This window comes from Mastigoproctus giganteus, chromosome 3 (genome assembly GCF_048544385.1).
Source record: "Mastigoproctus giganteus isolate SK-2022 chromosome 3, ASM4854438v1, whole genome shotgun sequence".
NCBI lineage: Eukaryota > Metazoa > Arthropoda > Arachnida > Uropygi > Thelyphonidae > Mastigoproctus > Mastigoproctus giganteus.
The window spans coordinates 46,243,684-46,263,443 of record NC_143577.1 but is presented as its reverse complement, the minus strand read 5'-3'; the positions used below and the strand labels follow the sequence as shown (position 1 = coordinate 46,263,443).

At 36.9% G+C, this 19,760-nt stretch overlaps 1 protein-coding gene across 1 annotated transcript in view; it reads left to right on the top strand.

Moving 5' to 3' along the window:
• LOC150087930 (multidrug resistance-associated protein 1-like) overlaps positions 1-19,760 on the top strand; it is a 217,242-nt gene that overhangs the window by 79,319 nt on the left and 118,163 nt on the right. Inside the window, 5 exon segments of the mRNA XM_090369269.1 lie at positions 370-624; positions 11,791-11,994; positions 12,447-12,593; positions 17,563-17,644; positions 19,480-19,673. Of these exon segments, the coding sequence (XP_090225395.1) occupies positions 370-624; positions 11,791-11,994; positions 12,447-12,593; positions 17,563-17,644; positions 19,480-19,673 (882 nt within the window).

Below are 19,760 nucleotides of genomic sequence, written 5' to 3'. Positions count from 1 at the left end.
TAATATTAACTACTAAGAAAGCGAACTCAGCTAAAACATTTTAATTATAATCGACAACAACAAAGGCAATATTAAAGAAACAACGTATTTGCGGGTAACACTTTAAAAAAACAACAATATTCTTTTGAAATTTTAGGTTTTATCATTTTGATTGTCAACTAACCAATCAATAATATCAGAACGTAATGTTGTTTAATATCGGGATCGATAAGTTACATATACCGATAAAACTCTTAGGCGTACGCTATCTATATTCGAAGTACAAAAATGAAGGTTTTATGTGTCATGGCGCACCTAAATTTTTTGCACTCCTCTCTAATACTACTATTCAATAATAATATTAATAATTAAATCTTTTGTCAATTTCAGTCTCTTGTACTATCAACAAAAGCAAGGAGGGAGTCGACTCTTGGAGAAATAGTTAATCTGATGTCGGTTGATGCCCAGAGATTCATGGATCTGATGACCTACTTAAATTTAATATGGTCAGCTCCTTTCCAGATAGTACTGTCCCTTATATTTCTCTGGCAATTGCTTGGTCCATCTGTGTTATCGGGACTTGGAGTAATGGTTCTTTTAATTCCGATTAATGGCTTTCTAGCTGCGAAATCAAAGAAAATTCAGGTAAGTTAAAAATAAGGAGGAATAAATAATTTTAGAAAACCTTTCTGACTAAAGCTTGAGCTGCACATGGGGCTGTCCAAAGGAGTGGCGATATTATCGATATCAGGCGTCCCGAAATGAATGTGCTCATAGCACATTCGAATGAATGTGCTATCAGCTCCTTCACTAAATTAACAACTTACAGCTGGAGCTCTTGAATGCTTACTGTAACCTTGTTGAGAATAATCAAAGAATAATTTCGTCTTCCAAGAATATTAAAGAGAACATAAAAAATAAAGTTTCGCTTTAATTTTTTTTCAATTTTTTTTTTCTTCACATCGATTCCTGTTTGAATTATGGAACCATTTAGGGACGATGCAGTTTGTTTACTTCAAATAATGGCATAAATTTTAATCCTTGAACTAATTTCTGAACGGGTCAAGTTTTTGGAAAGACAAAAGCGCCTCGTATGGATTAGCTCATCAGATTATTATTAATAAAACATCTAGATGTTTAAGTTTACTAGATGAGGGAGGAGTGTGGAAAAAGCTAAACAATGATTAGCTAAAACATAAAAATATTTGTTCATTTGCTTTCTTTAACTGGTCAAGGGCTCACATCTGGTGAGTATGGGCTTGGCACACCCAGGATCCTGAGCTGAATATCATCATTCTTCTCTTTCTTGGTAATTCCCTTCTACTTCTGACACACTCTCTCTCTTGCGGTGTAATTCAGAATTTTTTTTTTTTTTTTTTTTTTTTTTTTTTGGCTGGTGCAGCATTAAGCCTCAGGCTTCCTTGCACCATATGGCTAATAATAAAAAAATGTGAAATTATGTAGGAGGTAAAATTTTCCTGTCTCCAAGGTGAAGGCTTCTGCTGTCCGCTGCTGTGATCAGACGTGTTTTTCTTAGTCTCCCAGGATTTATCTTTTTCAGTGTTTTCTAGGCCACCCCACCTTTGTAAAAGTATGTCCCCATAACAAAGAAATTATGGTGAGTGTACTCATAACTTTCTTGGCTCTGTGAGTGAAGGGATAGCGCTCTGCTCCTCATCCTTAGTTTGCATTTTTTATTGAAATTATCGCTATTGATAACATTGAACAATGGCTGACACTTAACGTTGTTGTTTCCCTTCACTTACAGAAATTTTTTCTGCTTTGGCCTTTGACCCTCAAGCTTGGGGTTGTTAAAGGTCTTGACACCATTCTGGAACTCTAGGGTGGCTGATTGTTGCACTGGGGTACTGAAGATTAATTTGTTTTGTGCAAATAGCCAGCCATTACCATGATTTATATTTTTTCAGCTCTTGCCTACCAAATAAATTGGAATAATACTGGCAGCCATACTGTCTTCCCCATTCTCTTTGACCAATAGGCTTAAAGGTCATTGAGTTTTGGCGGACTTTTGTTTGCTGTAAGTCACCATTTTGTGTTTGCATGGCTGCCTCCATATGGGAGTCGCCATTTTGTGGTGTAGCTATAACCTATAGCGTTTTTGTATATTGAGTTATTACAGACTGTTGGTAATACCATTTTAGCTTGTTATACTATCTTTGGTGCAGATTATTGGCTGCACTGTTATATAAACATTATCATTGACTATAATATATTTGTTTTGGTAACCAATAGTTACCTTGAAAATATTGTGTATACTTGAATTGCCATTTTTATCACTGTCTTTTAAATTTTGTAACTTTTGTTTGGGTGCTCCTAATATTTTGACCTTTAGTATACTTTCTTCTCATGCCCTATAGACCCCCTCCATAAAGTTTTGGGGGTTTTGGCTTATTAGGGACTGAGATATAAGCATAATTGTCTTGTTTGCTCAAACCTGCCTTCAATATTATTTTTGGGCTGTTATTTTTTAAACTTAAATCGCCCTTTTCTCGATACCTATTGGGCGGATCCTGCTCATTTTTGGTGTGGTAATTCAGAATAAAAATACTTATTTTTGTGAATTTTTTGAACGCCCCCTGGTGAGTAGAAACAGAACTATTCATTATCAAACTTTAGGTACAATTACATTCAAAATGGATAGCTCCACCAGCTCAAGTACTTCTCGTGATGATAATACAGGTAAGTGTCCCCAACTATTGAACATTTCAGTGTTGGACAGTTCTCTTACACAGAAGTTTGGACCCATTGGTTCGATTCTTACCAGTACTCCTTCTAAAGTTGGAGGCCCTCTGGCTTTGAATGAGTCTCAGTCTAAGAGTCTCAAGAACTTGATTGTGGACATTAGTAATCCTTCTGAATTGATTTCAGCCTTTAACTTTTATAAGAATCAGTTTTCTGAAGTTTCACATTCGTATAAGGGCATTCCATCTAAGTTTATTACATCATCTTGGCAACTTTGGAATGGTGTGGAGGAGATAATTCAGAAGTTGGCCTTTGCTTTGGAGGAACAGAAGAAATTTTTCAACGACTTCGCTGCCAAAGACGTTGAGACGACTTCAAAGCTTAAGGAGGAGATTGCTTCTTTGCAGGTTGCAGCTACAGATAATATTTATTTGAAGGAACTATTAACATCAAAGGATTTCCAAATCACAGAACTTCGTACAAAACTTGCAACTGCGGAAGACTTCTTGACTAAATTTGAGGATGTTTCTGCCAGCTTGCTGGCTAAAGATAACCAATTGAAGGATATCCAAATAAAATTGGATACGCTGACGCAGCAATTGGATGAAATCTCCAAACCCTTGTCTGTTTCCTCAGACCCCTCGACAGCATCCACGTTTGCTACAGTAACTACTACTAATTTAAGACCTCAAACTGGTCCAGCTCTAGCCCCTCCACCTTCGGGTGCTCAATCGAAACACGTTCTCTTCGTCAAAGCTGGCGTAAACAGTACGGTAACGTCAAGCGAAGATGTAAAACAACTCCTTTCTTCGGATTTTAAGCAAGAGTTAAAGAAGGTTAAGATTAAATCAGTGCGAAAGCTAAGGGAGAAAGGGATAGTAATAGAGACTGCTACTGAGAATGATCTCCGTACTTTGGAGAATTGTGGTAAATTTGCGGACTGCGATCTTCACATAGAACATCCTAAGAAGTTAAACCCAACCTTGGTAGTTTTTGACATCCCTGGGGATTCCTCAGATGAGGACTTTTTGGATGACTTGTTTGAGAAAAATCTCTGTAATAAAATTGATAAAAAGGATTTTGAAACAAATACTAAAGTAAGATTCAGGTTTGGCTCGAAAAATAAAAATACTCGTCATTTAGTTTTCGAGGTTTCCCCGAAAATGAGACACTGCTTATTGAGTTCGGATTGTAGAGTTTTCTTGGGCTGGACAGCCCACAGTGTAAAGGACTTTACCATTGTTTCGCGCTGTTTTCGTTGTTTAGGATATGGTCATTCCGCAAAAACTTGTCAACAAACTGCTAATGTATGTGGTCACTGCGGTGATCAAGGTCACCAATTTGACAATTGTACTAAGAAAGACTCCCCCCCTTGCTGCGTTAACTGTAAGGTGAGGAGAAAGGATAGTAAACACTCTTATAGGGATCTTAGCTGCCCGGAATTTATTCGAGCACAGGAGCTGATTCGCTCAAAAACTAATTTTCAATAGAATCCTCCATTCTTCTTTTAGTCCTTCGCTAAAAGTTATACAACTCAATTGTCAGAGGTCAGCTTCGGTTACTAATGACTTAGCAAAAATTGCAATTGATAAAAAGATTTCGTTTATGGGTTTACAAGAATTATATTCAGTAAAGGGTTTGGTTAAAGGCTTTCCTTTTTCGTTTCGAATAGTCTCTTCTCATATACAGCATATTGGTACTGGGGGGAATGCCAGGGCTATGGTTTGGGCAGCCCTGGTGGTGGCTGACCCCTCATTGGTTGTTACTAAAATTAATACCTTGTGTTCTAATTTTGCTGCCTGCGCCTGCATAGAGGGTCCGTTTGAAAAGTTTTATGCTATATCATTGTACATGCGTTGTTCACAAGGTGTACAGCCAATTGAGCCTTTTTTTAATCTATCTGGACCACGTATTATCGCATTTAGCTGGTGAAAAACTACTAATTATGACAGATTCTAATTCTTCTTCGTCGCTCTGGTCTTCTTTTCCTCCAAATCTTAAGGGTGAGTTGTTTGAGGAGTTAATTTTTTCTAAAGGTTTAACGGTTTGGAACATTCCGTATTCACCTCCAACTTTTGTTTCTGCTTCCGGACAGTCCAGTGTTGATGTAACTCTTACCAACAGAGCCTTTGGCAGTAACATTCATTCTTGGTCGGTTCAGCCCACGTGGTCCGGTAGTGACCATAATGCCATTGTATTCCACATTAAATTTAACGTTTCCTTGGGCCCTTCCAGACACACAGCTGATTTTCCCAGATATAGAACAGTTAATATAGATTGGTCACTTTTTGATGCAAAATTTTTGGATACTTTTACTCCTACCTGTATTGCTTTTCTGAATTCTCTGGACACTAATTCCCATCTTGAAGAATTTATGAAGTTATTCTCTTTTGTTTGTGACTCTACATTGCAGAAATGTTCTCGTTCCCCTTCTTCCGTCCCTTGGTGGACGTCTGAGCTCTCGAACCTGAGAAAAGCTTTTAGCTCTGCAAGGCGAAAATTTCAAAGGGCTAAGCGTTCACACAGACCCCAGGCGGAAATACAGACTTTTTACGAACAGTATAAAACATCAAGGAGAACTTATTTCAATACTATATATAAATGTAAGAGAAAAGCTTGGGATGATCTAATTTCAAAAAACTTAAATTCTGACCCTTGGGGTTTTGTGTTCAAACTGGTTACTGAGAAGATTCACCCTGGTCTGATCCATTCTTCAATCCTAAAACCAGATCTCACGGAAACTCTTTCTTGGAAGGAATCCATCACTCTCATTTTACAAGAAATAATAAAGGATGATATCACCGTTCCCGAGAGTCCTTTGCAGACTTCCTTAAGATTGAATCATCTTTGTTACTCTGCTTCAAGTGTTGAGGAACCTTTTTTCCATTTTTGAAATCGACAACTCCATCAGTTCACTTAATTCGGGCAAATGTCCCGGTCTGGACTTGATGGAGGTGTCCATACTGAAGCGAATCTGGAAGCTTTGCCCGACTTGCATTAGTGACTTATTGAATTCTTGTTTGGCTGGTGGTTGTTTTCCTGATTCTTGGAAGGTAGCAAATTTGAAAATATTATTAAAACATCAAGACAAACCGGCAAATATGGTTACTTCATATAGGCCTATTGCTTTACTTCCTGCTTTAAGCAAAGTACTAGAAAAATTAATCTCACTTCGTTTTCAGATTTATTATAACAATCATTCTCTTTCGGCACGTAATCAATTTGGCTTTCGGAAAGGGTACTCAACGGTGGATGCCATTAATGCCACCCTTGATTTGACAGCTGCCTCTAATAGCAAATATGTCCTTGGTCTCTTTGTAGACTTCAAGGGGGCCTTTGACACCTTATGGTGGCAAAGTGTCCTCGCGAGGTTTCGGGAGGCCGAGGTTTCCATTCCTTTATACAGGTTAATATCAAGTTATTTCTCAAACCGTAACATTGTTGTCTCCTCTGGCTTTGAAGTTGTAAAGAGACAGGTTACTCGTGGCTGCCCCCAGGGCTCTGTTCTGGGACCAATTTGTTGGTCCGTTGTTCTGGATGGGTGGCTCACTCAAAATCTACCATATACACATAAAGTTGCTTACGCCGATGATTTGGTCGTTCTCATCCTTGGTAATTCCAGGTTGGAATTGGAGGAACGTGCCAATGAGGCACTCCTTGATCTTGACTGCTGGTGCCAACTGCATAAGCTCGAGGTCTCAGTCTCAAAGACAAAGCAGATGCTGTTGAAGGGGCGGCTAGCTGTTAACAGACCACCAACCGTAAAACTTAATGATAATTCTATTGGCCTTGTAACTTCTTTCAAATATTTAGGAGTCATGCTAGATAATAAGCTCAATTTCGTCCAGCATGCGAAATACTTGCTAAAGAAAATTAAAATCCTCACTGGCAAAATACTTCATATAGCAAGATGTACTTCTGGTTTAAAATCCAGTGTGCTTCGAACATATTACAGATGCATCTTTATCCCGATTATTGTCTATGCTGCTGGTGCTTGGGGCCGTAAATGTACTACAACTATGGTTGCAAAGTATCTTATACAAGCGCAACGTTTTTTCCTTTTAGCAACATTACGTGCTTGCAGAACCATTTCTACCCCAGCCCTGTTAGTTTTAACTGGGAAATTACCAATTCAATATGAGGTTATTCAAAATTTTCTTATGTTCCATAAAAGTCGAGGTATTCTTGTCCAATTGAACCAGTATTCTAACAATTTGGATCTTACCTATAAGGAGGAATGTAAAAGGTTGACAGCACTCTTTAAAGATTCCTGGCAACAGGATTGGAATCTTAATACAAAAGGAAGAGTAACTTATAGTTTTAAACCTACAGTAGAAATTTTTACTAGGGATAACTTTCCCTGGTTTACGCCAGGTCTATATCTCACCTTTCTTCTTTCTGGGCACGGTAGCATTAATTTTAAGCTTTTTCATTTCGGTCTTGCTAACTCTCCAAACTGTTTGTGTGGTGAATTGGAAACAGTTCCACACATAATATTAGACTGTCCTTTATATGTTGATTTACGGCTTCCTTTTCAATTAATAACAAACGTGTTTGATGTTTCTGAGTTTCCTCTTTTGGTTTCCTCTTTGGAATTGTTTGGGGCTTTTTCAACTTTTGCGGATAAGGTTTTCAAACGTCGGAAAATCTTAATGTCAGATAGTTCTTAGATAACATCGACACCATTAGGAATCTAACTCTTGTGTTTTAGGTATAATAATGCACAGTTTTTGTTTTGCCCTGGTTGGGGTGGAGTCTTTCTTCTTGTACTTCTGTTGTAAATGAGATGTCTTAGCTCGTAGTTAAATGTAAATATGTAACAAAGTTTTAACTCTTCTAGAACTTTTGTATTATATTGTAACTTACAGTTATTACCTGGTTTTGTTTTTGGGTTTCTGAGTCTGTTCTGTGTTTGTTTTCTAGTTTTGTATATATGTATATCTCTTCTCAGAAATTGAGATTTTGTAAATTTCAGCCCCATTCGGGCTGGTGGTTGATTCATTAAGTTAAATGGTAAATGTAATTATTTACTTAAGTGTTGTTCCAATAGTTGCTGAATTTTGTTGTAATAAGTTAATTGGTGTTATTGAATCAAATTTAACTTAACTGTAGTTGAATATACTTACTTATTTTTGCTTTCAATTGGAAGATTTTATATAACAAAATATAAATATTTTGTAATAGTAAGAGTTTTAAAGCAATATTTGTTGAAATGTTTTTAATTATTTGCCACTAGTGTTGAGGAAATTCTTTTTTCCTCTTCTGTTTCCTTTTCTAACCTATTTCTTCCGTTTCTTTCTTCTAAATATTTTCCTACTAAGTCCTTCCCATTTATTCTTGATGTTTGGCATCAGTATGAAGTATAGTAGTTCCTGGCTGCCTCCACGTGGCTAGGGACGGGAGTCTGGGGGTAGAAGGAAATTGCTTCTGCCCCCAGACTGCGAAATGCCAGGAGCCGGCACACAACATACAACAGAACACACACTTACACACAGTAACGGATTCAAACATTTTATTAGTTGTTCTTTCCTTGAAAAGTTTTTTTTTTTTTTTTTTTTTTTTTTTCTGCCGGCTCAGCGATATGCTTTTAGAGTACACTGCGGTGTATAGGGGAAACCCTGGATCCCGCCTAACAAACACAAATACTTACTTGTCTCCAAGGTAAACTTCTCTTTCAAGAGAACTCTTTGATGATATGCTTAAAATTTTTATGCATTCGAACTCCTATATTTCCTTTTTTTATTGATTGGACAGCAGCGCCACGCCTTTTAAATACATGCCGAATGATTTTGAACAACTACACAGAATACTAAAATAGAAACAGAGTTCTACTAAGGCCTGTTTTTCTAAAAACAGCACTGTTGTTCAATGAATGAATTTTTACTTAAATTCACGTAGTGTAGTGTTCTACCTTTTTTGTACTTCTCACATCATGTTACATTGAGTGTAGAGGGTTGCCCTTCAACTCTTATATTATATTTCTCCCCATGCCCCATTTTGTTTTTTCAATATTGAAGAATTCTTTAACATTCTCTTTAGTTTGTAATTGTTTATAGGAAAATATATTACATTAATTCCATACTTATATGAGTATATAAATCAGAAGAAAAAAATTTTTACATACGTTACAGAAAGGGTAAAATTTACATTTTAAAGGAAAATCTGCATTCAGTCTGTGGTGCGACAAAGAGGGAAACAGACAAATGATTAAGAGGCTAATTTTGTTGTCCTTTCTGTAATGTAATTAAAAAGCTTTTCTCTCCAGATTAATAGATCTTCCACTGAAAAAGACATACAAAGATAGTTTATAATGTGTATACCATTGATGTCCATTTACATTCTGCCAAACCCCATGCATTTCTTCGAATCCCAGTTATCAGTTGATTCAACCACTGCTCATCTCAGTTGTCTGAATTATTGGCTGTATGATTCCTTTTGCTTCAAGGATGGTACTTGTGCATATATCCGCACTCATATTATCTGTCAGACTTAGTAATTTGGAGTCGCCCATTTTCGATATTCTTTGGCTTAAAATCTCTATCATATTCTGTTGCCTGTCATTCTCCCAACTCCACTAATCACTTAACTCTTTAACTTCTCCCCTTGAAACTTGACTTTCGCCAGTCCAATGTTCCTAACAGTGAGGTAATTTTCCTTGGTGATTTTAATGTTTACAACTCCAGCTGACTTCTGTTTTCTATTCACACGGATCCAGCTGTTTGAGATGCTGAGGCTTTTGCTATTACTAATGATTTTGCATAATTTGTTCATTTACCTACCAGAATACCAGACATTCCTAACCACACAGCCAAAACGCTTGATCCGTTTCTCACAAACAACCCTTCATGGTGCACTGTTGAGGTGAGTAGTCCTCTAAGCAATTCAGATCACAACTTGGCGATGGAGTCTTCTTCAATGGAACCTTTCTCTCATGGTCATTTTCAACCTAGTGTTGTTTAGCATTACAAGGATGGAAAATAGTTTGTGTCGAAATCTCCATGTTAATTTTCTGTCTGCACCAAAGCTCCCAACAATCGTAAAACAGTTATTAATCAATTAAAACTAGATTTCGAACAGGCTAAGAAAAGAAAACTTGCTTCTTGTCTAAATGGTAGTTGAGCATTCTCTTCCCAAAGCTATTTGCCGCATCTCTTGTCTATCTCTATCCCATCCCTCTCAAAACCAGATAGTTCTGTTGCCACTTCAACCAAAGATAATGCTGACATGCTAACATCCTACTTTTCTTCTAACTCTTGTATTAATGATGTTGATAAATCGCCTCCTAACATTCCCAGTACACTCCATGCATTGCCTCCTGTGTCTTCCGTCAGAAGGATTTTGAACAATCTTGATGCTAAGAAAGCTTCAGGTCCTGATGATATTTTCTCCACTTGTTCTCAAAACCTGTGCTTCTGAGCTTACTCTTTTTTTAGCTCACTTTCTTTTCCTTTCCTCTTGGAAAGTTTCTCATATCCAGCCAATTTTATTCCTAAAATGGATGACAAATCCTCCCATCCAATTACCGTCACATTGCATGTACTTCTACTCTTTATAAAGTAATGGATAAAATCAATTAACAGCCAACTCTTCAACTATCTAGAAACCTTCCGTCTGATCAATGATCGCCAGTATGGATTCTATCCACTTGTGATATACTGGCTTATGTTACCCATCCAAGGACAAATTCGATAGAAAATTTTGGTGAAATTCAAGCAGTTGCCCTTGACCTTTTAAAGGCGTTTGATCGTGTTTGACATAAGTCTTCTAAATAAGTTTTCCCTCTTATGGTTTGCCAACTGTGTTTTGCAATTCGGTATCCAGTTTTACCTCTGACTGCTCACTGCGGGTGATGGTAGCTAACCTCTCCACTAATGCAGGTGTTCAACGCGGTTCAGTTATTTCTCCCACTGTTTTCCTCTTGTATATTAATGACCTTCTTCCATTGATCGGAAATCCTATCCATAATTTTTCTGATGATAGCACACAGCATTCCACCTTACATTTTAAGAAATCTTCCCCTGTAAAAACAGCTTCAACTTCTCGAATATCAGTTTCAATTCCTTAAATGCTGATCTTCAGGTAATTCTCTAGTGGGTAAAAGACAACTTAGTTGATTTCAATCCTTCTAAAACTCAGTCCTCTCTTATTTCTCACAAAAAGGATTCCTCTGCTTCTACGCTTATCTTCGATAACACTCTGATTTCTAGACAGCATCACTTATCTCTATTGGGGATTACCTGACTTCTAATCTCTCTTGGCATAAGAAAATCACAAGTATTGCTTTCTCTGCATCTAAAAAACTGAGTTTTATCTCTTGCTCTCAGCGTTACTTTTCTTCCAAACAGTTAATTCTATACAAATCGCAAATCTGCTGAACTGTTCCCACATCTAGAGCGTGCCCCCCCAAAACCTCTCTCAGACTGATTCCATTCAAAAAAGAACAGTTAGGTTATTAATGACTCATCTTTAACAAAGTCTCTCCACTCTCTGGCTTTTATATACATTCTATTTCTACTGCATTCTTTTTCTGTAGTTCCTTTTCCATGGGCACTTTTCTTCTGAAATGGCTGCTATAATTCCCGCTGTCTTCAAAAGTAGTTCGAACACGTGCCGAAACCAGTCAACAATCTTTTACTGTCCAACTTGAAACTCACAGAACCAAATTTTCTTCTTCCTAATTTATTCCTTAATTTCCGTTTATTCCTTCATACGTATTTCCTGAAAATTACGAGCTACAGAAATTCAGGTCTAATATCAATAAATATATTCTCTTATCATCTCAATCTTCAGCCCATGCACGGTTGGGTTGAAAGTTGAGAAGACGAAACTGAAACATGGGAAGATAGTACTAAATACTGTAGGTTCTTATACGTCTCGGGCTTTGGGTTATCATAAAAAAAACCTTCCAAATAAAAAAAGAAAACCTCCAAATTTATATGTTACTTGGCTATATTTTATTCTGATACGTGCAGTAAAGTGTTTCTTTTCCAGCAATTACTTAAGTTAGTAATCCGTTAATATCCGGTGTACATTAATATTTCTAGTAGTGGACCATTAAGCCTTTGCCTACATGTCACCGTATACGTAACAAAGAAATGTGTTTTACAGGTTTTTCAGATGGAAAGTAAAGACCAGAGGGTGAAGCTAATGAATGAAATACTGAATGGTATAAAAGTACTGAAACTATATGCCTGGGAGTTGCCTTTTCAAAAACAAGTGGAAGACATCCGTAAAGAAGAAATGGTTCAGTTGAAGAAAATATCTTATTTGAATGCTTGGGGTATATTTTTATGGACATGTTCCCCTTTTCTGGTGAGTACTAACATCAAACACCTTGTTTTGTATATAAATATTTCTTAATACCTTCTTTAATATATTTTTCCGTAAAACAAAACTGGGTATTTTATAATTTCTTAAACTATTTAACCAATTATTTAATAGTTAGTTAATAAAATAGTTTAAGAAATTTTAACTAAAGCTTGCTCCAAAACTTACACTAGAGTCTATCTTCTAATTTTTAATACTTAATTCAATAAATAATTAATGATTAAACTTATTAAAGCTATTAGAACGGTCATTTCTGGCCCCTTAAAATCTATTTCGGAACAATGTTTTATATTTTATTTAATAATTTGCTTGTTTTCTGATAGGCTATCTTGTGTTAGCGAACGTAATGAAATTGTGCTGTTTCAATATTTATGTGATATTTTCAACTTGTTATGAGTGGATTTACCTTATTTATTATTATTTTTTTTCTTTTGCAGGTGGCGTTAGCAAGTTTTGCAACTTATGTACTGTCCGACAAAAATAATGTTTTGGATGCTACGACAGCTTTTGTTTCCATTTCCTTGTTTAATATTCTGCGGTTTCCCCTGACCATGTTACCAAATCTGATTACAACGATGATTATGGTAGGCGAGAGAACTTTGATTATTGCAAAGCTTTTTCTTGTTGGTAAAATATTTGCCAGGTTTCAAAATGCAAAATATCGCTTGTCTCTTTTTCCTATTAATTAAAACTATTTAAAATTTTTATATTTTGTTATTCTTAATCATCAAGCTGATTTAACAAAATTTTAATATTTTGGGAATGCCGTTACTGTCTAGTTCCTTATACAGTTTTCATTAGTTATTACACAGAGTGGACAGAAATCATGGGATACCTACCTAGTAATGGGTAGTCCCACCTTTCGCCCGAATACTTTAATATAATGACAACCACTGAATTATTAGTTTCTGATCTTTAAACAACGAGGTATTGGGGCGGATACTAATTCATCCCCATAACACGTTGGTCAAAAATCGAGAATTGTAATGACAACCCCATCAAACTGCAATACGTCTCTCAAATACATAAGAAGGCAGCAGAAGGGATAAAGAAGAAAATATGTTGGATGCGTTTGGATTTGAATTGTGAATGAATTTGGGCTATCCGATGCATGTGTTATGGCTGGTTTGGAATTTGCTTTCTGAGAACATATAAACTTGAAAGCCTGGAGAAATTCTGGAGTCTGTACACAACCTCACTTTTTCTAAACTCAGTGTTTCTCAAATTTTATTCACCCTTCCAATACATTGACATCCTGCTTAAACTGTTTTTCCCTAAACAAAAAAAAGCGAAGAACTATTAAGCCAGTAAAAATTATTTAATTCCTAAATATTTTATTCTTTTTCACTCTAATTTTGCAGAAATTTTAAATCAACTAAATTTTATAAAACAATATAAAAGCAATTAAGATAATCCAAAAAACTGAGAGGACAAAAACTAAACTAAGCTGTAGGATACAAATGTTTCTAATATACTGTAGTACTCTGAAAGGACTGAATTCTTGGGATGTTTGTTTGTTATTTGGTTTTTAGGAGCATTAGCACACGTTGGGACTTCTAGTACATCTAGATGCACTGGCACACGTTAGGACCTCTAGTACGTCTAGATGTATCTCTGAATGGTCCAGGTTACGTGTCCATCCTTGCAGACCATCTGCATCCATTCATGGTTATCGTGCATCCACAGGGCAGTGGACTCTTCCAGCAGGACAATGAGCCTCCCTACAGAGCCGTGGTGACTAGAACATGGTTCGAAGAGTATTCCGCAGATTTTACCACCATGTAATGGCCTCCCCGTTCATCAGACATGAACCCTGTGGAGCATCTTTGGGATGCTGTAGAAAGGTCCGTTCGAGCTTTTGATCCTCCACCCAGGAACGCGACGGAATTATGGAGAGTGGTGCAGAAAGCATGGATGCACATGCCTGTGGAACGCTTTCCTGAACTAGTGTACCCAATGCCTCGCCGTGTGACTGCCCTTATTCGGGCGAAAGGTGGGCCTACCCATTACTAGGTAGGTATCCCATGATTTCTGTCCACTCGGTGTAATAACTAATGAAAACTGTATAAGGAACTAGACAGTAACGGCTTTCCCAGAAAATGGGCTTTGCTTGTTTTATTGAACAGAGCTTTCCAAATTGACTGCTCAGTTCTTTTATACTCAGTCTGGAACATTATTTTGAATTTTGTAGTCCACGCCCTGAAAACCCTGTGTCGCACAGTGATAGGACACGGATATAAGGAAAAACTGAAAATAAATTATTATATTAAAATTGAAAATATACCTTTTGGAGTATATTATATACAGGGTGATTCACTACCAGTGCGACAAACTTGCAGGAGGTGTAGGGGGCACAAAGACGAATCGGAATCACAGCATTGCAGGGGCCGAAATGCCTTCGTCATGCGGTAGAGGACGTTGAACGGGAGGTCGCGTGAACAGCGATCCCGCTGGAAGTCAGCATTTGCGAACCGTTTCTGTTGAAGAAACCAAGTAGCAAAAGTCCTCCGGAGTGGATAATCCGCAGGCTCCAATGATTGGACGCGTTGCAGATGGTATGAACTCATTTGGTTTGTTGACAGTATCCTCCATACAGTGGATTGGGAAATACCCAATCGTTGGCCTATCGTTCGAGTACTCGTACTCGGATTGCCTTCTGCAAGACGTAGGACATTCTCCTCATTGTCTGGCGTCCTCGTCGTTCGCTCTCGATTCATGGTACCTCTAGTGAAACAACCAGTCTCACGTAACCTTCTGTGCACACGTGCCAAAATCGTATGATGAGGAGCCTGTGCGGGAAACGTTCCTGGTACAAGCGCAGAGCGGCGCGCCCGTTACAGTCCGCAGCTCCATACGCGAGGTGCATGTCGGCCAGTTCAACGTTTGAATACTCGTCCATCCTACTGCCTCGGAAACCGGTTCGCAAATGCTGACTTCCAGCGGGATCGCTGTTCACGCGACCTCCCGTTCAACGTCCTCTACCGCATGACGAAGGCATTTCGGACCCTGCAATGCTATGTGATTCCGATTTGTCTTTGTGCCCCCTACACCTCCTGCAAGTTTGTCGCACTGGTAGTGAATCACCCTGTATATCTTTGTTATTGATCCGCTACTAACCAAAGGTTCTTGATAACCCAGGGGTTCACATCTGATGAGTATTGGCTTAGCACACCCAGGGTCCTGAGCTGGATATCATCATTCTTCTTTTTCTTGGTGATTCCCTTCTCTCTCTCTCTCTCTCTCTCTCTCTCTCTCTCTCTCTCTCTCTCTCTCTCTCTCTCTCTCTCTCTCTCTCTCTCTCGCGCGGTAATTCAAAAAAATTTTTTTTTTTGGCTGGTACAGCATAAGCCTCAGGCTTCCTTGCACCACATGGCTAATAATAATAATAAACACATTAATTTCTTCTTTACAAAGAAGAATAGTTGCTTCTCCACCTTGTAGAAAAGAATTCAGAATGTTTAGTTTCTCAAAAATTTGAGTTAAGTTGTCAAACGTAATAGGGAAATCAGCATCAATATATAAGTTTGCATAGAAGGGTTTTTATTCTTTCAAAAAAAGTAATACACTTCATTCCAGAATTTGTACGTGCGTTGTTACATGTGCTTTGGATGTTTTTCCTTTCCTTTCCTTTCGTTTGGATTGGTTTGATGTAAAATAATAAACCAGTCTGTCCAGATTCCATTTCTTCGCGAGTTTAAAAAAATTTGGATTGCAATAATCGCGTTTCAAAATAACTTTTTATAATACTTTTTAAAAGTAAATTAAGAGTAAAAAATCGATTTTTTTATGCTAATACTTCTCTGTGTATCACAGGTGTGCCCATATATTGTTAGGGGTTTTATTTCTTCTTTCCAAACAATAGTTTCTTCCCCACCTTGTAGAAATAAATGTTACCCCTTTATATTTTTATTTAATATATTTTTATTTATTAAAATATTACTCCTTTGATTTTACACGGCAGTCCCCATTGTGCCCAGGCGTTTGAGTGCTCTTCGTCATTCGACCAAAATAAGTTCTCTTTCGCAAACGAGTCAATAACGGTAGATAAAATTATTATATTTTATTATTTTTCGCTCGTTTTGATTGAGTCTTTGGGGGGGGGGGTGCAAACCCTATATTCTTAAAAGTAAGAATTTTAAAAACGAATTCTTATGGACAAGATTGTGGGAGAGGAATAATGGTTCCTCTCTACCTGTTTATTCAATATTTGCTACTCTAGTAGCATACGCTTAGAACTTACACTATTTTTATCCATATGAATACATCACAACTGGAGGGCATTTGCAAATCATAGTTTAAAAAGCCCATGCATCTCTATAACGGTGTGGGTTTTATGAATGCGTTTCGAATTTAACATATTTCCTTTGCAGATGAAGTAATTAATTAGGTTTCATACTATCGGAAAGCAAGAACTCTTAAACAATGCATTAAGGTTATTCCTGACAATTTAAAGTTTTAATAGTAAAGTCCAACGATAGATACTGTCATTATATTTACTAATTTTACCTTCTGTCTAAATAGACGGTAGTCGAAAGCCATATTTATGTTTCATTAGTTTTTTTTTTTTTTTCACTACTTATTTCCCTATTTTCACAGTTATTCAGCAATCGGAATATTTTTCATAGCTATGAGAATAATTATAATCACTTAGCTTTATAACCTCAACCAAATCCAAATAAGAAACAGATAAACTAACCGGTAAACAAATATCGAATTTACCATGCGCCTGCCATGACACTTGCTTAATTGTATTCACTTTGAAATAACATAGATCTTGACAATTGAAGAGTTAAATACATAGGTTGACTTCTTTATCAGCAACTAACATAACAGATTTATTTATATTCATTACATTATTGCATTTAATTGTTCATATCATCAAATTTCTAAGAAAAACTGCCCAAATTTTCACAGAAATCCTGGTGATTTAGTCCAGATTTGATCTATAATTTGGCTTCTGTAGGTTTTATTGACTTCAAACTTTACCGGATCAATGGAGAAGGTGTTGAAGTGTTCAATGGTGTTACATGGGAACATTCCTTTTAGGGAGCCCAAGTTTGATTGCTTCATCCTAAGTGGGTGATGGCTTCTATTTCTTCCTCTTGTTAGTGCGATGATATCTTCTATTGATGGGGCATCAATATGGCGAGTTAGCAGCTTGGTAAGCGTTGATAGATTTTTTTTGAAAACAATCTGCTGTGTAATCATTTTTGAATGGGTCACCACATAAATTTAAATTTTGATGCTTTAATAAGTTTTTCCTCTTAAATGTGTTAATGTTGAAAATTCGTTGTACATTTGTTTAACAAAATACATTTAATAATTGTTTCGTACACACATCCTCAAACTGCTTTCGGAATAGATAGTAAAGATTAGTACAAACAGCAGTTATCAGAAGTTTTTGTATTTTGAAACGATTTTTTTTACTTGAGTACATTGGAGTCATTAGATCAGCACAAAAGAGCTTATAAGTATTTTTGCTATCACGGTCATCGACTGAAAGTTAAATATGTCAAGTGTTTGCTTTATTAAAGTCCTTTGTTATCATTGTAGGTCAGTGTCTCTGTTAAGAGAATAAATAAATATCTGAATAATGAAGAACTAACTCCTTATGTTAACCGGGATCATTCTTACAGTAAGTATAAAGTCAATAGAAAAAACACTTTTCAATTGATTTTTTTTCTCTTAGTTAATATACCAAAAAAAAAGTTAGAAAAATTGTTTGCAAACGCGACCTTCAAATTTTAATTTCAGTTGATATTACGTTTTATGATGAAAGTTAAGTTTGTTTTGTTGTATCCTGTGAGAATAAGCCTATACGTCCAGCACATCAAATTACTAAATACTCATATGCAAATGTTTCGAGTTTTCTTTGACATCATTCCGTCAAGTTAAAAATGTCATACCTATTAGTTGAATTTATTAACTTGTAGCCGGCCGGGCTAGCCGGGTGGGTAAAGTGCCTGCCTGGCAACCCAAAGGTCGCGGGTTCGATTCCCGCCTAGGGCTTGGATCAAAGTACTGCAAAAACCTTGGGAGGTGCATTATGGCCACAGAAGCCGATGCGCCAACAACTACCAAAAAAAAAAAAAAAAATTTAACTTGTAGATGTGTCAAAAAGACCCTTTTCGGTATCTCAAGTTAACTTTGCCAAGAGTTGAGCGAAAGTTTTACAAGCCTGTTTATCGGGATGAGGTTGGTGGGAATTAAGGATGAATTCACCTGAAAACAGACAAACCGATCTTGTAACATTCTCCTTCTCGGTTACAGACATTGAGCAAGACTCATCAGACTTTAATTCGTGCAGATATGCCTGTAGAAAGAGGGACCAGCAATATGGAAAGCGACCGCTGCAGTGGAGGTGATTTTTGGTGGTATGGGCATGCATAAGTATACGGACCTTAATCTTTGAGAGTGAAAGTGGGACTGCTGTATGTGGAGTAGCGACAAAATTCTCGAGCCCTTCTAATGGACGATAATGTCCTCCTCCCCCATAGAAGGGAACTAGTAGAGATTGTTATTTATTTTTTCCCCCCAAAGCGACAACACTATTTTTGAATGGAATCAACACCGGAGGTCTCCAGAGTTGAATCAGGAGACAATGGGAGTCGATCGGGATGTTCTGAATGAGACAAATCTTCAAGTTATGTACCATGAATTGCAAACTGCCCTCATGGAAAAGATTGCTCCCAATACGACCAGGTCCATAATTTGCGCCGCATCGAATCGTAGCATAATGAACTTCATACTAAATAAATAGCCTTCCATGGTCTTGCGTTATTAGTAAGCTATTTTACTTTTGTCATCTATACCTTAACTTTCGTCCGTCAGTATATACGAATATTTGTCTTGTGATAAATATTTATTTGTCATTCATAATATTCGGAAAAATTATATTTTAACATGATTTTTCCGAATCTCCTCATTTCTGAACTTACACATTTTGAGATATTTCAAAATTTACTTATCAGTAAAACCTGACATCTCACATGTAGCCAAATTTATTCATCGGTATTTACCGGTGAGAAAATTTGGTTACCTGTGAGATCTGATGTATCGAATCGATCCATCAGTTTTTCTAGGGATTAGATAGATTTCAGGAGGTTGCAATTCTAGTCTTTCCTAACAGCGATGCTACCTTGCTAGTATTTTTAAAAAGTATATTGTACAGGAGGTAAGCCTTCTTTTCGAGGGCAGCGAATAATTCTTCTGAGTCGAATAATTGTATTTATTTTAAATATGACATCTATTATTGCAGGGATCAGTAGCATATCTTCTTCAGCAAGCTTGGATACAAAATGCTTTGGTGAGGGATAACATCCTCTTTGCAACCCCGCTTATTAAGAATCGATATAAAAACAAAATGAATGGTACTCGTTTATGCTTTGTTCCAGTAAGTGATTTTTTTCAGTCTCACTAAAACTTAACACCTCAGACATTATTCGTAACCGAGATTCTACTTCTTTGCAGGACATCCAATTATGTTAGAAAATTGCAATTTCACTTGGGTTCCAGAAACCCCTCGCATCCTTAAAAATATCAACCTACGTATCACAGAAGGGTCATTAGTAGCCGTAGTTGGACAGGTGGGATCAGGAAAATCTTCGCTACTCTCTGCTATTCTTGGAGATATGGAACGTCTTAACGGAGAAGTAAGAGTGAGGGTAAGAGAAGATAATCTATTTGGATAATTTGCTTTGCACCTTTAATTAACTATTATTCTTCTGAGTCAAATAATTGTATTTGTTTTA